Source organism: Musa acuminata, chromosome BXJ2-4, assembly GCF_036884655.1.
Source record: "Musa acuminata AAA Group cultivar baxijiao chromosome BXJ2-4, Cavendish_Baxijiao_AAA, whole genome shotgun sequence".
Classification (NCBI taxonomy): Eukaryota; Viridiplantae; Streptophyta; class Magnoliopsida; order Zingiberales; family Musaceae; genus Musa; species Musa acuminata.
Genome location: NC_088341.1, coordinates 40390792 through 40410500, shown reverse-complemented (window position 1 = coordinate 40410500; position 19709 = coordinate 40390792). Strand labels below are relative to the sequence as shown.

The 19709-nt window shown below is 39.3% G+C and overlaps 2 protein-coding genes across 3 annotated transcripts; one reads left to right on the top strand and one right to left on the bottom strand.

The window, feature by feature from the left end:
- Positions 1-1256: 1256 nt before the first annotated feature.
- LOC135610874 (plasma membrane ATPase 1) lies at positions 1257-8167 on the top strand. Of its 2 annotated transcripts, XM_065105879.1 has the most exons (21): positions 1259-1583; positions 1687-1806; positions 1893-1991; positions 2094-2231; positions 2428-2562; positions 2648-2827; positions 2952-3158; positions 3563-3682; positions 3792-3911; positions 4045-4167; positions 4249-4353; positions 4484-4628; positions 5334-5498; positions 5583-5821; positions 5920-5952; positions 6272-6353; positions 6523-6683; positions 6900-7085; positions 7166-7348; positions 7431-7609; positions 7810-8167. In XM_065105879.1, exons 1-21 carry the CDS (start codon positions 1515-1517, stop codon positions 7904-7906), a joined length of 2886 nt encoding a protein of 961 aa, XP_064961951.1. In that variant the 5' UTR covers positions 1259-1514; the 3' UTR covers positions 7907-8167. The 2 variants fall into 2 exon arrangements, with proteins under 2 accessions (XP_064961950.1, XP_064961951.1); XM_065105878.1 differs by having other exon boundaries at positions 1257-1583; positions 5334-5821.
- A 2313-nt stretch (positions 8168-10480) lies between these two features.
- LOC103983006 (plasma membrane ATPase 1) lies at positions 10481-17801 on the bottom strand. Its single transcript, XM_009400127.3, has 21 exons — positions 17419-17801; positions 17195-17314; positions 17010-17108; positions 16770-16907; positions 16438-16572; positions 16179-16358; positions 15849-16055; positions 15324-15443; positions 15095-15214; positions 14861-14983; positions 14677-14781; positions 14412-14556; positions 13252-13416; positions 12930-13168; positions 12797-12829; positions 12427-12508; positions 12098-12258; positions 11549-11734; positions 11284-11466; positions 11023-11201; positions 10481-10807 (listed from the first exon to the last, which is right to left on the bottom strand). The coding sequence occupies exons 1-21, from the start codon at positions 17485-17487 to the stop codon at positions 10711-10713; spliced, it is 2886 nt and encodes a 961-aa protein (XP_009398402.1). The 5' UTR covers positions 17488-17801; the 3' UTR covers positions 10481-10710.
- Positions 17802-19709: the final 1908 nt, after the last annotated feature.

The window sequence follows — 19709 nt, the reverse complement described above, 5'->3', positions numbered from 1 at the left end:
AGATGTATTTGATTGTTCGTAGGATAAAATTTAATAATGTTATTTTTTTAGATTTAGTATGTCAAGTTTTCATTGATTAAATCGGGACTGTGATGCTTAGTCGTAAAATTTGAAATTGATTTAGCAAATTGGGTCATTCGAGTAGTGGTTAAAATAAAATTCACAAATATCTATCAATTGTAATTATTAATTAGAACATGAAAAATTGAAAATATGCATCAACTCGAGTGGGATTTTAATATGATTTATATCACTAAATCCATTTATCATATATAAATGAAATAATTAGTTAAAGACATTTTTGCATGACAAAAAATCTCATCATTTTAGGTCTTACCTCTATTTTGTATGATTTTAAAATTTTTAGAATTTAAAGACAAGCAAAAATAATGCAACTGAGATCCCCATCAACACAAACCGATTCTAATTCTTTTAATAGGTAACATCAATGTTTTATTTTTATTTTTTAGCTGAAAATATATCAGAAACTCGATTAGTAGTTTATTTTTTATTTATTATCAGAGAAATTACTTTTCAATACTTTCTTTCCCATAGTATATACGGTTATTTCGATCTCGAAAATAATTATAATAATTTTTATTCATATTTTGATGGGAAATCTAAAAGATCCATTTAGGGATTGTTTACTTCTCTCCCTCCCTCCTCTCTCCTCTCCCTAAAAAAAAAATCAAAATATATAAATTTTCTAGGAAAAATCATCCTTTTTAATATAATTTATATCGTCATATAAAAAGAATTATTTGATTAAAAAATATTTTCTCACTGCAAGAAAATATCATATTTTAGTTATTCATCTTTATGTTGTTTAATATAAGAGAAATGCTTCACCGCACAACATAAATGCAAGGAGAGAGAGAGAGAGAAGCAATTAATGGCGTGAGTTAATTCATTAGAACAAGAGCGGGGGGGTTGATGTGTGCCCACCCGCAATGCAATGCTCCCACTTTCCCCTCTTCTTCCGACGGCTACTTCGGGTTTGCTGTTCACCCCACCACCTACCTCTTCTCGTAACTCCCCGATCCCCATCTTTTATACTACTTACTGCGCTCTCTCTCTCTCTCTCTCTCTCTCTCTCTCTCTCTCTCTTCCGTTCTTTAATCTTTTCCTCTCCTTTTAGTTTGGGCTTTTAGGATTTCGCTCATCTACACTACTCTTGGGTGCGGCTGTTGTTGGTGTTAGTATTTTAGTGTGTGGGTGGGTGATGAGGTAGACAAGGAGGTGTGTGGGGGGTGGGTCATGTCATGTGGCCAAAGCCAGCAAAGATGCTGCTGCTACTGCTGCTTTGATCTACCCTTTATAAAAAGAGCTTTTTGGGCTCTCTTTTCGGCGTTCTGCTCCACCTTCAGTGTGGATTTCCACTACCTAGTCTCGCTCGTCCTCTTCTTCTGCTGCTGAGGAGCAGAGATTTGATACGCAGGAAGACTTTGGGAGAGAGAGAAAGTGTGTTTTCTTCTTCTGTTGGAGTGAGGGAGAAGGAGAGACAGAGATAGAGGATGGGGGAGAAGGATGGCCTCAAGGAGGCTGTCGATATGGATGCCCTCCTCAAGGAAGCTGTCGATCTGGTAAAGATGCGACTTTTATTTCTCCTTCTTCTTTGTTGTCTTCCGATTTGTTCTTCCTTTCATGATCTCTTTGTGATGTGTCTTGGGGCGGTGGTATTTGCAGGAGAACATCCCTTTGGAGGAGGTGTTCGAGAACCTGAGGTGTACCCGGGAGGGCCTCACCACGCAGCAGGCCGAGGAGCGCCTCGCCATCTTCGGCCACAACAAGCTCGAGGAGAAGAAGGTTCACATCAGCGTTGCGCACTCCCACACTCCTCCGTTCTTCTTCTTCTTCACTGGAGTCTTAGATGTGGTTTTGGGTGGTCGCAGGAGAGCAAGATCTTGAAATTTTTGGGGTTCATGTGGAACCCTCTATCCTGGGTCATGGAAGCAGCCGCCGTGATGGCTATCGCGCTCGCCAACGGAGGGGTTCGAGACTCGCATCCGCCGTGAAAATCTCAGCTCTCGTCTTGGTTTTATTTCGTCTTCTCACAAGTTCCCCTCTTTTTTGTGATTTTCTTCCACACACAGGGGAAGCCTCCGGATTGGCAGGACTTCGTTGGAATCATAACCTTGCTCGTGATTAACTCGACGATTAGCTTCATCGAGGAGAACAATGCCGGCAATGCTGCCGCTGCGCTCATGGCACGCCTCGCGCCAAAAGCCAAGGTTACAGATTGGACCCTACATCCCACTGCAATTACTTTCCATGTTAAATATTCTAAGCTTTTTTATTCTGTTTCTTATGATTTGGATGGGTTTTGTGCAAACTGTTATTTAAGAAAATAGATAACGACTTGAACTGAAAAGAGAGAAAAAAGGAATCTTTTTGGATGATCTTGCTGCTAATATGAAAAAATTTCAGGTGCTTAGGGATGGTCGGTGGAAAGAGGAGGAATCTGCCATCCTTGTTCCCGGAGATATCATTAGCATCAAGCTTGGAGACATCATCCCTGCAGATTCTCGTCTGCTTGATGGAGATCCTTTGAAAATAGATCAGGTTAATGCCTTTTTATTTTATTTTATTTTATTTTGTAAGCTAATTTTCTGCTTTATCTCACCTTCTTTTGATGTTTTCTTCCCAGAGTGCCCTTACCGGAGAGTCTTTACCAGTTACCAAAGGTCCTGGCGATGGTGTGTATTCTGGTTCCACTTGCAAGCAAGGTGAGATTGAAGCTGTTGTCATTGCTACAGGTGTGCATACCTTCTTTGGCAAGGCTGCACATCTCGTGGACTCCACTAACCAAGTTGGGCACTTTCAAAAGGCAAGCTTTAAGACCTCTACTTTTTATTTTTCTTCCTGGGATTCTGCCTTTTCAGTTCTGTCAGATTATTGTGTTTTCTGTTGTAATTTGCATAAGGGCTTTTGCTGCCAACTTGTCTTTACAGGTCCTGACGGCCATTGGGAATTTCTGCATTTGCTCAATTGTAGTTGGAATGTTTGTGGAAATTATTGTGATGTATCCAATTCAGCACCGAGCCTATCGCCCAGGAATTGACAATCTTTTGGTTCTTCTCATTGGAGGAATTCCCATAGCTATGCCAACTGTTCTGTCAGTCACAATGGCAATTGGTTCCCATCGCTTAGCTCAGCAGGTCTGTGGAAATCTCTTTTAGTGATTTTAGTTACTTTAGTGACCATCATATTCGGGGAGTCCCTTATCCTCCAGCGTGGTGAGAATTTTAGAAGATAAATTGTACCGAACATGTGTTTTAAATGTTATTGTCTCACTTATTACCTAGTAACTATAACAAAATATTTCAATGTCTTGGACTCGAAAAATTGTGACATCATGGTGTGTATCCTACAATAATCAATATAATGGATATTGGCGTCCAGGAAAGACTGGTAATGAACTGTCTAAGAAGAATCATTGTAGCATAAAGAAGGATTAAAGAGGGCAATGGCAGGTTGCTGTGACAGATTGAACATTGAATTAGAGATTAACCAACTAATGAATTATATTTCTTGATTTTGAAGTAGTTGCGATTTGATGCAGGGAGCTATCACAAAGCGGATGACTGCAATCGAAGAAATGGCTGGGATGGATGTGCTATGCAGTGACAAGACTGGAACACTTACTTTGAACAAGCTCACAGTAGATAAGAATCTTGTCGAGGTCTGACCAAACAATGGATTGCTCATTTGATGCTCCTGTCAGTCTGCTTCTGAAATCGCTTTAATTTCTCCATCTATTCTCACTTTGAGAAATTTGCTGCATTTGCTAGATTTTCACAAAAGGTGTAAGCCAGGACACTGTAATTTTGATGGCCGCTAGAGCCTCCAGAACTGAAAACCAAGATGCTATAGATACTGCTATAGTTGGGATGCTTGCTGACCCAAAGGAGGTTAGTTGTTGCTTCTGCATCATCATACGTCTCAGGTTATTCGAATCTTTTCCCGGCTTCTGTTTGTTTTGACTACTGTCCATCTGATTTCTCCCACACATTTTTTTTTTTTCCCGTACGGGTCTGTTAAAAGGCACGGGCTGGTGTTCAAGAAGTTCATTTCCTGCCATTTAATCCGACTGACAAGAGGACTGCTTTGACTTACATTGATAATGAGGGGAAAATGCATCGGGTTAGCAAAGGTGCACCAGAACAGGTACTAGTCTCATGGCATTTCATTATTATTATTTTTGCACAATTTTTGTGATCTGATGGCTGCTTGTCTATTTTGCTTCAGATATTGAATCTGGCACACAATAAGTCTGAGATTGAGCGCAGGGTCCATGCTGTGATCGACAAGTTTGCAGATCGTGGGCTTCGGTCACTTGCTGTTGCATACCAGGTGGAAGATAGGGGACCAACACATAAACACAATTTCTTTTACTGTCTAATGTGATTTTCTAGTTTTTTTACTGATCCTTTTGACTTTGCTATAATTTTCTTTTGACCTTTTAATCATCTGTTCTTTCCAGGAAGTTCCAGAGGGAAGGAAAGAAAGTCCAGGAGGTCCATGGCAATTTATCGGTCTCATGCCACTTTTTGACCCTCCTAGACATGACAGTGCAGAAACAATTCGGAGGGCTCTGAATCTTGGTGTCAATGTCAAAATGATCACAGGTATCTTGGTTGTGTTTGAAATTCTTAATTAACATATTTTCTGCTTCCACATCCGCTTCCTGTAAACTATTAGTTGCTTTGTAAGGTCAATGCAGGAGAAGTAAAATGAGTGAAACACTTTGTTGTAAAAATGTCTGACGGTATCGAGTAAAAAGAAGAGAACTGTCTGAGGAGTCTTGACTTAATCTCTATTGAGATAACATGGAATATCGCCTAATGGATTTAATGGGTCTAGTTTGAATCATTTCACCAATTGTGTAAGCCAACATTAGTACAGATCAGAAGACTGCAGTAACATAGAAGTCACCTTTTTTACCCATAAAAAATCTTGTTCTAAGTGATGGTTTAAGAAGTCACTAAGACATGACAATTTTGTGTAATATCGTTCTGCAAATACACCATAGAAATTGGTCATTATCTTGTGATAGTTATGGTGTCAAGTCCTCTGGTATTAGCTCTAGGCAGATGTTAGCTCCTTTGATTGTGTATAACTGGATGAGTTATCTAAATGAGTAATCGATATGCTTGGCAGCAGAAAGAATATGACATCATTAGGTTTTCTGATATCATGCAAATTGTTTTCTTTCTTTGATGTGGCTAATATTGGGTTGCTGATCTCATCCGCTACTTAAACGAACTTTGGTGTTGGTTTTATGTTCTATATCATGTTTGCCTGACTAACAAGTTTATATAATTTTCAATCAGGTGATCAGCTGGCAATAGGGAAGGAAACTGGCCGTCGTTTGGGGATGGGTACAAACATGTATCCTTCGTCTGCTCTGTTGGGACAAAACAAGGATGAGTCAATAGCTGCTTTGCCAATTGATGAATTAATTGAGAAGGCTGATGGTTTTGCTGGTGTATTTCCAGGTATTCTCACTGTTCTTTCATTTAGACAAGTTTCTCACTACTTTTTTTCATGGGTGGCAATGTATATGTTTTTTCTATTGCCAGAGCACAAATATGAGATCGTTAAACGCTTGCAAGCAAGGAAGCATATCTGTGGTATGACTGGTGATGGAGTGAATGATGCTCCTGCTCTAAAGAAGGCTGATATTGGAATAGCAGTTGCAGATGCAACAGATGCAGCTCGCAGTGCATCTGATATCGTACTCACAGAACCTGGTTTGAGTGTTATCATCAGTGCTGTCCTTACCAGTCGTGCAATTTTCCAGCGGATGAAAAATTACACTGTACTATACAATTTGCAGCCTAAGTGTTGTTTTTTTAAAAATAATTCATCATTCTTTTTTCTTGAGCCAGTTTTAATAACTGATTTTATGTTTTGCAGATATATGCAGTTTCCATTACAATCCGTATTGTGGTATGTACATGTGTACCAAAGTCATAATATTTTTTATATTGAAATATTTGAAGTTGCTTATATTTGAGGTTGTTATCTGTTCTAGCATTGCAAGTTTTGAAATGAATATTTGACATACAACTATTAGTGCATATTCCAAAGAAAAAGAAAAATAAAGAACACTTAGCATGTGTTCTCTGCTAAGAAGCATGGCTTGTACATCTTTTTCTTTTTTTGAAGATTTGTGAATTTAGTTTTCAGGAAGAGGGATAAATTCCTTCCTAGTTATATGCGTTTGGAAATAACATCTTATGTCCTATGTGTTATTTTTTTTTGACAGCTTGGATTTATGCTGCTTGCGCTTATATGGAAGTTTGACTTTCCACCTTTTATGGTCCTTATCATTGCAATTCTCAATGATGGTAATGCTTTTACATGCTGTTTCCTTTTTTTGCTTAATAGTGACTTTATAGTTCTATCTTTCACCATTGGACTAGGACTGTCGATTGTGATAATTCCAATGCATAATTTTGTAGTTTCTACCATATAATTGTCCTTTCATGTTAAACTCTTCATTGATGATTTTGTCAGGTACCATAATGACCATATCGAAAGACAGGGTCAAACCATCTCCTCTTCCTGACAGCTGGAAACTTGCTGAGATTTTTGCAACTGGAATCATTCTGGGTGGTTACTTGGCAATGATGACAGTCATTTTCTTTTGGGCTGCTTATAAAACTAATTTCTTCCCGGTAAAGCAACTAATTGTTTTGACCTCAAAGAAAACTAGTGCATTGTTGGTGTTATCTATAGAAGCCTCCAGTTCATTAAATGTCTTTTAAAGCTGAAAAACTTAATGGTATAAATTTGCTAATACCAAAGAACCATATAAAACTTTACTTGCTTTCTGAAGCTAATTTGGGTAATACCTTCCAACTAATGCTTGCTTTTGCCTTGTAATTGATCAGCGGATTTTCAAGGTTGAAAGTCTTGAGAAAACAGCCCAGGATGACTTTCAAAAGCTGGCATCTGCGGTCTACCTGCAAGTGAGCACCATTAGTCAGGCACTGATCTTTGTGACAAGATCACGCAGTTGGTCCTTTGTTGAGCGGCCTGGTTTCTTGCTTGTGACTGCTTTCTTGGTTGCTCAGCTGGTAAGGTTTTCCTTGGCTTGGTTTCAATGTGCTTTGTGAATGAGCTTCTTCGACCTTTATATGACCAAGTGCTTGTGTAGATTGCTACTCTGATAGCTGTGTATGCCGACTGGAGCTTTTCTGCAATTAAAGGGATCGGATGGGGATGGGCTGGTGTTATTTGGCTTTACAACATAATCTTCTACTTTCCACTGGATATCATAAAGTTCCTGATCCGCTATGCTCTGAGCGGGAGGGCATGGGATCTTGTCATCGAACAAAGAGTAATTAATATATTCCTCAGAAACTAATAACTATAATTCGTTTTCACTGAATTCTAAATGACTGAATAATTTGTTCTTGCAGATTGCTTTCACGAGACAGAAGGATTTTGGAAAGGAAGCAAGGGAGCTCAAGTGGGCACATGCTCAGAGAACATTGCATGGTCTGCAACCACCTGACACCAAGATGTTTGGCGACAGGAGCAGTGTTACAGAGCTAAACCAGATGGCAGAAGAGGCCAAAAGGAGAGCTGAGATCGCAAGGTAGGACTAAAGACCTTATGCATTTTATCAGTTTGTGTTTATTTCTCACTAGATGCTATTTCTACCAAGTACCGAAACATGTATGCGGTTGACAATTCTGATTTGCTGATGATGCATGGTTGTTGAATCGAGTTTTGTACTTTGCTGTACTCCTACTGGCTCAACAACTAAATATGTGGATTCTTGCTCCCTACTTGTAGGCTGAGGGAGCTACACACTCTCAAAGGACATGTGGAGTCCGTGGTAAGGTTGAAGGGCTTGGATATAGACACAATTCAGCAAGCCTACACGGTATGATTCCCAGGTTGCGATGCCAGGGGGCTGTAAGCCAGCCACCGAGTTCGGCTGAATCATCCACATATGCTTCTGCTGTTGTTTGAAGAGTGAAGTGAGTGAAATCTTCACTATCCGAGTTGTAATCCATCATCCTACACCTGACCTCCTGCAATTTTATATATCATGGTGATCGTGTAGAACCTTTGTTTTCCAACTGTGTGCATTGTATGAGGCGACGGTTTTGTCTCTTGTTTTAACGACAGTCATTTTGCCCCATTCTCATTCATCAGCATCCTTTTGATTTCTGATTTCTTTGGAGTTGGCTGTCAAGCAAATCAAAGCAATAAATGATAGTAAGCAACTGCATGTGCTTCATGATTGCATCAATCACAGGAAACACATGGGGTGGTAGTTTGAGCATCTCACGTTCTTGTGATGTGATTCTAATTTGGATTTGTGGCTTGTATCTCTTTGCAATGAATCTAAAAGTTTGCTCAAGCCATCTTTATTATTATTTTTTTTAGAGTTTTCCTCCTTGTTAGGTCTTGATCAATTAAGCTAGCTAATGTTTCTATAAATTTATTGATTTATAAATCTATTGATGAAGCTTCTAACCCTCATATTAAACTTGATAAGTATGTCTTGTAAGAATCATCATATTAATGTTTTAGATATAAAATAAACTGATGATGAGGTTTAAACCTTTAAAAATTAATGAATGAAAGAGCACAGTTGCCCAAATGTTCATCATGATGTCCTCATTATGATACCTTTGCATTCAACCATAACTTCTTCAGCAAGTGATTGGGAGTTCGATTAGGGAAGAAGTTAAAGACTATTATCATATGTTACTAATAATCATGCTGATAATTATTATGTATTCCTAATCTTTCTTAAAACACAGAGAATAAAAAAACGATTTTTTCTACTTGTATATATAACTAACTCATATGCTATTAAAATAACATAGTTCTTATTGGTGATAATCTCTAAAAGGAGATCTTCAAATAGCAAATTTCGAGAACATTTAGGTGGGATTTGTTACGCTGTTAATTATACAAATTGGACGAGCATCTTTATGATCTGATCTTGAACGGGAGGTTATTGATCTATGAGGGTCACGGAGTTATTCCTTTTCTCAATTAAGATACATGAAAGGGAAAACAATAGTGCTGCCAAGTCACCCCGCCACCTAGGCTGAAGAAGCTGCCTAAGGAAAGGCATAAGCAACTCACAGAAAAAGGCCAATGGTTCACTTGGAATCGACATACACATGAGCTCGTACTATACTCTCATGCGATCGCCCATTGGAACATGATCACCGGAGAAGTTGCACGAGTTAACCATCAATACACAACGATTAGACCCGTCCTCTCAGCTTTCCCTTGATCGCATCGTCAGTCACCAGTGATCTGTTGCCCTCGGCCATGATTTCAGAAAGGGTCGCTACTTAATTGCAAGAAGCATTAATTTTTTTGATAGCGCGGCCTAACTCCTCGAGCACCGATCCCCATCTTTTGTCTATTTCAAGCATACCTCCACCTTGACAGATGACATGCCCCCCGTCATCCTTCTCTGATGTAACCGATATGAAGACGTGTTTACTAATTGTTGACATAAATGAACCCCTATGAGAAACTAAAGAGGGAATGAGCGACCGACCACCCTCCATCAACAAATTAGGTATAAAAGTTAGCCCTCGAAACCAAACGAGGGGGGCAAACTCAACTTAAACTATCCTGAGCTCTACTAAACCCTCTCCACTTTCTTTATTGACTTAAGCGTTGAAGGGGTCGGGTCCGGATATTCCCTAATGCTGATCAATTGTGCGAGACTCGACGCATCTAAAGAGCAATTCAGGACGACATGAAGTATCACTAGACAAGGCCAAGGCACATCTCAAGATGACTTTGAGCCTCCTTCGGTAAACAAACCAAACTTCAGAAGGACTACGGGTCGATCACCGCGTGCCAGCAAAACCTTAGGAATCCACCTATCACCCTAGCGTCACGCTTGAATTGCACGCATACTCTTATTATCAACCATAGGACTGTTGACTCTCTCATAACGATACTATGGCAATAACAATACAAATCTCGAAGTGATTCAACGTATGTACATACTCTTATCATCAACCAACATACCATTTCATTGAGATACGAAGGCAAGGCAGGTCGGCTAATGATTAGACCATCAATTTAATTTGGCAAATTTGGCAACCTTTTTTTGGAGTAAGGGTTCATTCAATATGACTGAATATATAGTAGATGTTCTACTGATGTGACAAGTCCAATAGTTGATCGAAAATGGTGACCCTACCATCATTATAAGCAATATTTCACTCCAACTCATCTCGGAGATATTGGCCACAACCACAACCAAGTAGGATCACATCACATGCAAATCACAAAGTGGCATCAGAAAGTAGGATGCTCAAACCATCACCCCATGTGCTTCACGCATTCAAGTGATAGATGACATCTTGAAGCACATGCAGTTGCTTCCCAACACTTATCACTTTGATTTCTTTGAGAAGGAACTCCACAGAAATCAGAAACCAAAAGGATACTGATGAATGAGAAGCAAAATGGCTGATGAGACAAAACCATCGCACTCGATAAGATACACGTAATGGAAAACAGAGGTTCTACATAATCATCATGATATGTAAATTTGCATCAGGTCAGGCATAGGATGATGTCACAACTCGGTAGCAAAAATTTCACTCATATTCACTCTTCAGACAACTGCAGCAGCGGCATTGGTGGATGATTTGACCGATATCGGTGGTTGGCTTGCAACCCTTTGATATCACAACCTGGGAATCATACTGTGTAAGCTTGCTGAATCGTGTCTATATCCAAGCCCTTCAATCTTACAACGGATTCCATATGCCCTTTGAGAGTGTTCAGTTCCCTCAGCCTACAAGTTGAGAGCAAAAATCAGCATATTTAGTTGTTCAGGTAATTGGAGTGTGGCAAAGTACAATGTTCAATTCAATAACCATGTATCGTAAGCAAATGGGAATTCTCGACCACATACATGTTTCGATACTGGTTGAATTGTCATCGAACGATAAATAAGCAAAAAGCGCAACATGCTGTAGTTGATGAAATGCATTATGTCTAGAGTCCTACCTCGCAATCTCAGCTCTCCGTCTGGCCTCTTCTGCAATCTGATTTAACTCTGTGAAGCTGCTCCTGTCACCGAACATCTTGGTATCAGGTGGTTGAAGACCATGCAATGTTCTCTGAGCATGTGCCCACTTGAGCTCTCTTGCTTCCTTTCCAAAATCCTTCTGTCTCGTGAAAGCAATCTGCAAGAACAAATTATTCAGTCATTTAGAATTCAGTGAAAAAAAATTATAGTTATTAGTTTCTGAAGCGTATATTAATTACTCTTTGTTCGATGACGAGATCCCATGCCCTCCCGCTCAGAGCATAGCGGATCAGGAACTTTATGATATCCAGTGGGAAGTAGAAGACTATGTTGTAAAGCCAAATGACACCAGCCCAGCCCCACCCAATCCCCTTAATTGCAGTAAAGCCCCAGTCGGCATATACAGCTATCAGAGTAGCAATCTACAAAAGCACATGGTATTAGATGATGACAAAGTCGAAAAAAGAGTTCATAAAGCAAGCACATCGAACAAAGCCGACTTACCAGCTGAGCAACCAAGAAAGCAGTCACAAGCAAGAAACCAGGTCGCTCAACAAAGGACCAACTACGTGATCTTGTCACAAAGATCAGTGCCTGACTAATGGTGCTCACTTGCAGGTAGACAGCGGATGCAAGCTTCTGGAAGTCATCCTGGGCTGTTTCTTCAAGGCTTTCGACCTTGAATATCCGCTGACCAATTGCAAAGCATTAGCAAGCATTAGTTCGAAGATATTACTCAAACTAGCTTAGGAAAGCAAGTAAACTTTTACATAGTCCTTCTCTAGTATTAGCAATTTAACACCATTAAGAGTTTTTCAGCTTTAAAAAACATTTAATAAACTGCAAGTTTCTCTATATAACACCAATAAACTTCATAATTCATGACATGAAGGTACTTAGGTTCACAGAACTAGTTTTCTTTGAGGTCAAAAGTTAAGTTGCTTTACTGGGAAGAAATTAGTTTCAATAACTTCATAATTCATGACATGAAGGTGCTTGAAGTTAGGTTCACAGGACCAGTTTTCTTTATGGTCAAAAATTTAGTTGCTTTACCGGGAAGAAATTAGTTTTATAAGCAGCCCAGAAGAAAATGACAGTCATCATTGCCAAGTAACCACCAAGAATGATTCCAGTTGCAAAAATCTCGGCAAGTTTCCAGCTGTCAGGAAGAGGAGATGGTTTAACCCTGTCCTTCGATATGGTCATTATGGTACCTGACATATTAATGAAGAGTTTATCATGACAGGAGGCCTATCATATGGTAGAAACTACAAGATTATGCATTGAAATTATCACAATTGACAGTCCTAGACCATTTACCAATGACAGAGCTGTTAAGTCACCATTGAGCAAAAAAGGGAAGCAGCATACAGAAGCATTACCATCATTGAGGATCGCAATGATAAGGACCATAAAAGGTGGAAAGTCGAACTTCCATATAAGAGCAAGTAGCATGAATCCAAGCTGTTAAAAACAAACATGTATGACATTAGTGTGCTGTTTCCAGATACATATAATCAAGAAGTTATCCTTGTTACTTAAAACTAAATTCACATAAATGTTTTAAATAATCCACATGGAAAGTTTTTTTTAATTTTTTTTTCTTTCGGAAAATGAAGTAGCAATTGTATGTCAAATCATCTTTCCACAGCACACTTTCTAGAACAACATAAAAATATCAAATAAAAGAATGCTCAAATATCACAATAATACAATATACCAAAATGATGACAATTACGGACTGGAACATACCACGATACGGATTGTAATGGAAACTGCATATATCTGCAAAACGTTAGATCACTCATCAGAACTGGCAGAAGCAAACCGAGACAGATGATGAAATATTTACAAATGAACAGTTAGGTTGCAGATTGTAACATACAGTATAATTTTTCATCCGCTGAAAGATCGCACGACTTGTAAGGACAGCACTTATTATAACACTCAAACCAGGTTCTGTGAGTACAATATCAGATGCACTACGAGCCGCATCTGTTGCATCTGCAACTGCTATTCCAATATCAGCCTTCTTGAGAGCAGGAGCGTCATTTACTCCATCACCAGTCATACCACAAATATGCTTCCTTGCTTGCAAGCGCTTAACAATCTCATACTTATGCTCTGAAAACAGAAAAATATGACCATTGCTTCCCGAGGAAATGAAATTGTGAGAAACTTGTCTAAGCAAAGAACAGTGAGAATACCTGGAAATACACCAGCAAAACCATCAGCCTTCTCAATTAATTCATCAATTGGCAAAGCAGCTATTGACTCATCCTTGTTTTGTCCCAACAGAGCAGATGAAGGATACATATTTGTGCCCATCCCCAAACGACGACCAGTTTCCTTCCCTATTGCCAGCTGATCACCTGATTGAAATTGTAAAACCCGGTTTAGTCAGGCAATCATGATACAGAACATGAAACCAACACCAGTGTTCCCTTAACTAGTGGGCGAGAACAGCCACCCTGATATTAAAGAAGAAAATTTGCATGATATAAATCTTTAGCCCATCTAACATGATAATAGCAACTGGCCAGATATTTTACGGATGTTTAAAGAAATAATTGTTAAAATCAAGGTTTGCCGTACCGGACTGTACCGCCCGGTACGGGCGGTACATACCGGTCCGACAGGCTAGCGGTACGCGGACCGCCCTGTACCGGTCCGACAGGCTAGCGGTACGCGGACCGCGCTGCTACAGTGCTCTGTACACCTGGGTGTACCGAACGGTATACCGTACCGTACCGGTATCGAGCCTGGGTCGAAACGCTGGTACGGTACGGTACGACGAACCTTGGTTAAAATAGATATATATATATACATGCAACGTCCAGCCAAAGCATTTCACATACTTTTAGCACATTTATTTAGAGAAAGCACAGAAATTTGCAATCTGATTATTGCATCAACTGCACTCCACATAACTGCATCACTTCCACCATACACCAAAACTAGATGAGACCTGACGCATCATCCTTTCAGTAATGAAACACAGCTTACACCCAAAGTCCTATATGATGACATAATTAAAAGTGACTTTTTATGGTAGTTGCAGTCTTCTGATCTGTTCTAATGTCAGCTTATAATATTCATGTCTTGATTGCTGGTGAAATGATTCAAACCTAGACCCAATAAATCCAATAGGTGATATTCCAGATTATCTCAAAAGTATGTCATAGATGAAGTCAAGACTCCTCACATGATTTTCTTCTTTTCATTTACCGCATCGGACTTTGTTTTCAATAAAATGCCACAATCATTTTGCTTCCCCAGCAATGACCTCACATAGTGATTCATAGTTTACAGGAAGTGGAAGTTGAAGCAGAAAAGTAAAAATAACTTTCTATCACAGACACCACACCTGTGATCATTTTGACATTGACCCCAAGATTTAGAGCCCTGCGAATTGTTTCTGCACTGTCATGTCTAGGAGGGTCAAAAAGTGGCATGAGACCAATAAATTGCCATGGACCTCCTGGACTCTCTTTCCTTCCCTCTGGAACTTCCTGGAGAGAACAGACAATTAGAGAGTCAAAAGGAACCACAGGGAAGTCAAAAGGATCAGTAACCAACTAGATAAATGCATTAGACAGTAGAAGAAATTGTGTTTGTCATCTATTTTCCACCTGGTATGCAACAGCAAGTGACCGAAGCCCACGATCTGCAAACTTGTCGATCACAGCATGGACCCTGCGCTCAATCTCTGTCTTATTGTGTGCCATATTTAAAATCTGAAGCATAACAGACAAGCGGTCATCAGGTCCCATAAATTATGTGAAAAAAATAAATAAAATGCCAGGAAGCTTATACCTGTTCTGGTGCACCTTTGCTAACCCGATGCATTTTCCCCTCACTATCAATGTAAGTTAATGCAGTCCTCTTGTCGGTAGGATTGAATGGCAGAAAATGAACTTCTTGAATGCCATCCCGTGCCTTTTAACATACAAGAAAGAAGAGACCGATGATAGTTGAAACAAACAGAAGTTACGATAAGATTCGACACTTTAATCAGACACGTATGACAATGCAGAAGCAACAACTAACCTCCTTTGGGTCAGCAAGCATCCCAACAATAGCGGTATCTATAGCATCTTGGTTTTCAGTTCTTGAGGCTCTAGCAGCCATCAAAATTACAGTGTCTTGGCTTACACCTTTTGTAAAAACCTAGTAAATGAAGTAAATTTGTCAAAGTGAGAATAGATGGAGAAACTAGGGCATTATACAAAGTAAATAGAAAGGAGAATCAAATGAGCAATCCCTAGTCTAGGCAGACCTCAACCAGGTTCTTATCTACTGTGAGCTTGTTCAAAGTAAGAGTTCCAGTCTTGTCACTGCATAGCACATCCATCCCGGCCATTTCTTCGATTGCAGTCATCCGCTTTGTGATAGCTCCCTGCATCAAATCCCAACTACCTCAAAATCAAGCAATATAATACATTAGTTAATTAATCTCTAATTCAATGTTCAATAAGTCACAGCAACCTCCCATTGCCCTCTTTAATCCTTCTTTATGCTACTATGATTCTTCTTAGACAGTTCATTACCAGTCTTTCCTGGACTCCAAAATCCATTATATTGATTATTGTAGGATACACACCATGATGTCACAAATCTTCGAGTCCAAGACATTGAAATATTTTGTTATAGTTACTAAGTATTAAGTGAGACAATAACATTTAAAAACACATGTTCAGTACAATTTATCTTCTAAAATTCTCACCACACTGGAGGATAAGGGACTTCCCGAATATGATGGTGACTAAAGTAACCAAAAACACTACAAGAGATTTTCACAGACCTGCTGAGCTAAGCGATGGGAACCAATTGCCATTGTGACTGACAGAACAGTTGGCATAGCTATGGGAATTCCTCCAATGAGAAGAACCAAAAGATTGTCAATTCCTGGGCGATATGCTCGGTGCTGAATTGGATACATCACAATGATTTCCACAAACATTCCCACTGCAATTGAGCAAATGCAGAAATTCCCAATGGCCGTCAGGACCTGTAAAGACAAGTTGGCAGCAAAAGCCCTTAAGCAAATTACAACAGAAAACACAATAATCTGACAGAACTGAAAAGGCAGAATGCCAGGGAGAAAAATAAAAAGCAGACGTCTTAAACTTGCCTTTTGAAAGTGCCCAACTTGGTTAGTGGAGTCCACGAGATGTGCAGCCTTGCCAAAGAAGGTATGCACACCTGTAGCAATGACAACAGCTTCGAGCTCACCTTGCTTGCAAGTGGAACCAGAATACACACCATCTCCAGGACCTTTGGTAACTGGTAAAGACTCTCCGGTAAGGGCACTCTAGGAAGAAAACATCAAAAGACGATGAGATAAAGCAGAAAATTAGCTTACAAAATAAAATAAAATAAAAGGCATTAACCTGATCTATTTTCAAAGGATCTCCATCAAGCAGACGAGCATCTGCAGGGATGATGTCTCCAAGCTTGATGCTAATGATATCTCCGGGAACAAGGATGGCAGCTTCCTCCTCATTCCACCGACCATCCCTAAGCACCTGAAATTTTTTCATATTATCAGCAAGATCATCCAAAAAGATTCCTTTTTTTCTCTCTTTTCAATTCAAGTTGTTATCTATTTTCTTAAATAATAGTTTGTACAAAACCCATCCAAATCATAAGAAACAGAATAAAGAAGCTTGGAAAATTTAACATGGAAAGTAATTGCAGTGGGATGTAGGGTCCTATCTGTAACCTTGGCTTTGGGCGCGAGGCGTGCCATGAGAGCAGCGGCAGCATTACCGGCATTGTTCTCCTCAATGAAGCTAATCGTCGAGTTAATCACGAGCAAGGTTATGATTCCAACGAAGTCCTGCCAATCCGGAGGCTTCCCCTGTGTGTGGAAGAAAATCACAAAAAAGAGGGGAACTTGTGAGAAGACGAAATAAAACCAAGAAGAGAGCTGAGATTATCACGGTGGATGCGAGTCTCGCACCCCTCCGTTGGCGAGCGCGATGGCCATCACGGCGGCTGCTTCCATGACCCAGGACAGAGGGTTCCACATGAACCCCAAAAATTTCAAGATCTTGCTCTCCTGCGACCACCCAAAACCACATCTAAGACTTCAGGGAAGAAGAAGAAGAACGGAGGGGTGTGAGAGTGTGGAACACCGATGCGAACCTTCTTCTCCTCGAGCTTGTTGTGGCCGAAGATGGCGAGGCGCTCCTCGGCCTGCTGCGTGGTGAGGCCCTCCCGGGTGCACCTCAGGTTCTCGAACACCTCCTCCAAGGGGATGTTCTCCTGCAAATCCCACCGCCCCAAGACACATCACAAAGAGATCATAAAAGGAAGAACAAATTCGGAAGAGAACAAAGAAGAAGGAGAAATAAAAATCGCATCTTTACCAGATCGACAGCTTCCTTGAGGAGGGCATCCATATCGACAGCCTCCTTGAGGCCATCCTTCTCCCCCATCCTCTCTCTCTCCTTCTCCCTCACTCCAACAGAAGAAGAAAACACACTTCTCTCGCTCCCTAAGTCTTTCTTCGTATCAAATCTCTGCTCCTCAACAGAAGAAGAAGAAGAAGAGGAGGAGCGAGAGTTGGCAGTGGAAATCCACACTGAAGGTGGAGCAGAGCGCCGAAAAGAGAGCCCAAAAGGATATTTTTATAAAGGGAGAAAAAAGTGGAGGAACAAAATCCAAGATTGGATGAGCAGAGCAGAAAGGCCAAAGGAAAAGGAGGAGGCGAGAAAGATGAAAGAACCGAAAGGGGAGAGCAGCAGTAACTCGCGGTTAAAGAGATGTGGTGGAGTTTTAAGAACGAAGGCAGCGCGAAGCAGTGCGAGTGCGTGCACATCAAACGCCCCCCCCAAGCCGTGTTTGTGTTATGTTCTGATGAATTAACGGACGCCATTAATTGTCCCCTTCCGTACCTCCTCAAAATGCATTCCGGGGGCGTGGGCAAGTATTTTGCTTTGAAACAATAATAGGAAACCACCGTACCGTCCGGTGCCATTAACCGGAAGTACATTTGTCTCAGATTTAACGTTTTTAGTAAAACACACAAAATTAGAAAAAGGAAGATACGTACCGTACCTACTGTACGGTTTCTGGGTAGGAAATATTTATATCTTTAGATTTAATGTTTTAATTAAAAATAAAAAAAATTAAAGAAATGAAGTTTATCATAATCTTTTATGTGACAATATACTTACGCTACGATTTCTAAAAATTTAAATATAGATATTTTGAATGTTGGGTAAATATAAATTGGTAATGTTTAAGATGAATTCTCATTAAAAAAAATTTATCCTCAACAAATTCTTACAAAACCATCCCGTCACTCTTTCCTCACTTGTGGTTGATGGCACGAGGAGATACGGCTCACAACTTGTAATAGATGACGAGAGATGACCTATAGATGATCACTCTTATCCCTTTTCCCTCCCTCAACCTATGATAAAAACCCTATCTTCTCCCTCGCTCATGGTCGACATTGAAAAGAATCATTGAACCTCAACGACGAGAGGACCTATGGGCAATGGAGGTGACTATTGGGGGTCTGACAAGAGAAGAGTCTTTATCCCAAACAATTATCTGAACAATAGATAATTGTTTGGGATAAAGAGGGGGCGATTGACGAGGTGAAGAGCAATAGCCAATAAGAATAGAATAGTTATTTAAAAAAGATTCTCTTGCTATAATTTTTTAAAATTAAGATTCTATTAGAGAAATTTTTTAAGTTCAAAAATTTTTCATGAATTTGCAGGTGAACTTCCAAAAAATAATTGATTTGATAATTTCCTAAAGAGCCTCCATTGTTTTTTTGTCCATACTATCTAAAAATCTAAATAATATCCTTTTAGTTTATAATTTCTTGGTCCGATTCAATGAATTAAGAACCGATCAATGAGTTAAAGTATACCAAATTAATAAAAAAATAAAAAAATATATTACTACAAAAATTAAAAAATATTAAAGTATTAAAAAATATAAAAAAAAATATTCTGAAAGGAGTAGTAACTTATAGTTCAACACTTTATTTCTTTGACATAATGCTTAACTATATAAAACATTAAAATATTTTTGGTTCCATAAAAAATATAAAGAAAATATTTTGGAAGGCATAATAATATTTCTTTTAAATACAATATTCTTATATTTGAAATTTTTATGTTTTTTAATTAACTTACTATTTATATTTTATTATATATTTAATCACATGATTTCATATTAATGTTTTTATATTTTGTATTTTTATTCCTTAAAAACTATTTATTTATTTTTATCTAAACCTTTTAAATTATTTTGGATGTGGATTAACGTTAGTGTGGGTCTTCTTGTCGAGCATCCATGTAGTATGGTTTTAAGGCTGAGATGAGTGATGCTCTTTAGTTAAAAAAGATTATATTGGGTATCATAAATGTATTTGCTCGAAATGAGAGTATCTTGGCCAAGAAAGCCCCATCATACACTCCGAAGGGAAGGCTGTATCAGATCTATGGATAATTTTACTCGAGATGAGCACATCAGACACATGAGAAGGTTGTATCATAAGCATAAGATGCTTTTATTTGAGATGAGTGCATATGCTTGCTGAGTACAAGATAGATTTACACATCCTTCCTTGTGAGTTCCCCCCATAAGTTGAGTTTCAAGTCCCCCTTCACATGTTCATCTTAAAGTTCCTTCGGTA

Coding starts and splice junctions, on each gene's coding strand:
- LOC135610874 (XM_065105878.1), top strand. CDS start 1,515: ATGGGGGAGAAGGATGGCCTCAAGGAGGCTGTCGATATGGATGCCCTC. Junction 3,912..4,044: donor TGCTTGCTGACCCAAAGGAG/GTTAGTTGTTGC, acceptor GTCTGTTAAAAG/GCACGGGCTGGTGTTCAAGA. Junction 4,354..4,483: donor CACTTGCTGTTGCATACCAG/GTGGAAGATAGG, acceptor TGTTCTTTCCAG/GAAGTTCCAGAGGGAAGGAA.
- LOC103983006 (XM_009400127.3), bottom strand. CDS start 17,487: ATGGGGGAGAAGGATGGCCTCAAGGAGGCTGTCGATATGGATGCCCTC. Junction 16,056..16,178: donor AAGTTGGGCACTTTCAAAAG/GCAAGTTTAAGA, acceptor TTGTCTTTACAG/GTCCTGACGGCCATTGGGAA. Junction 11,735..12,097: donor ATAAAACTAATTTCTTCCCG/GTAAAGCAACTA, acceptor GCAATTGGTCAG/CGGATATTCAAGGTCGAAAG.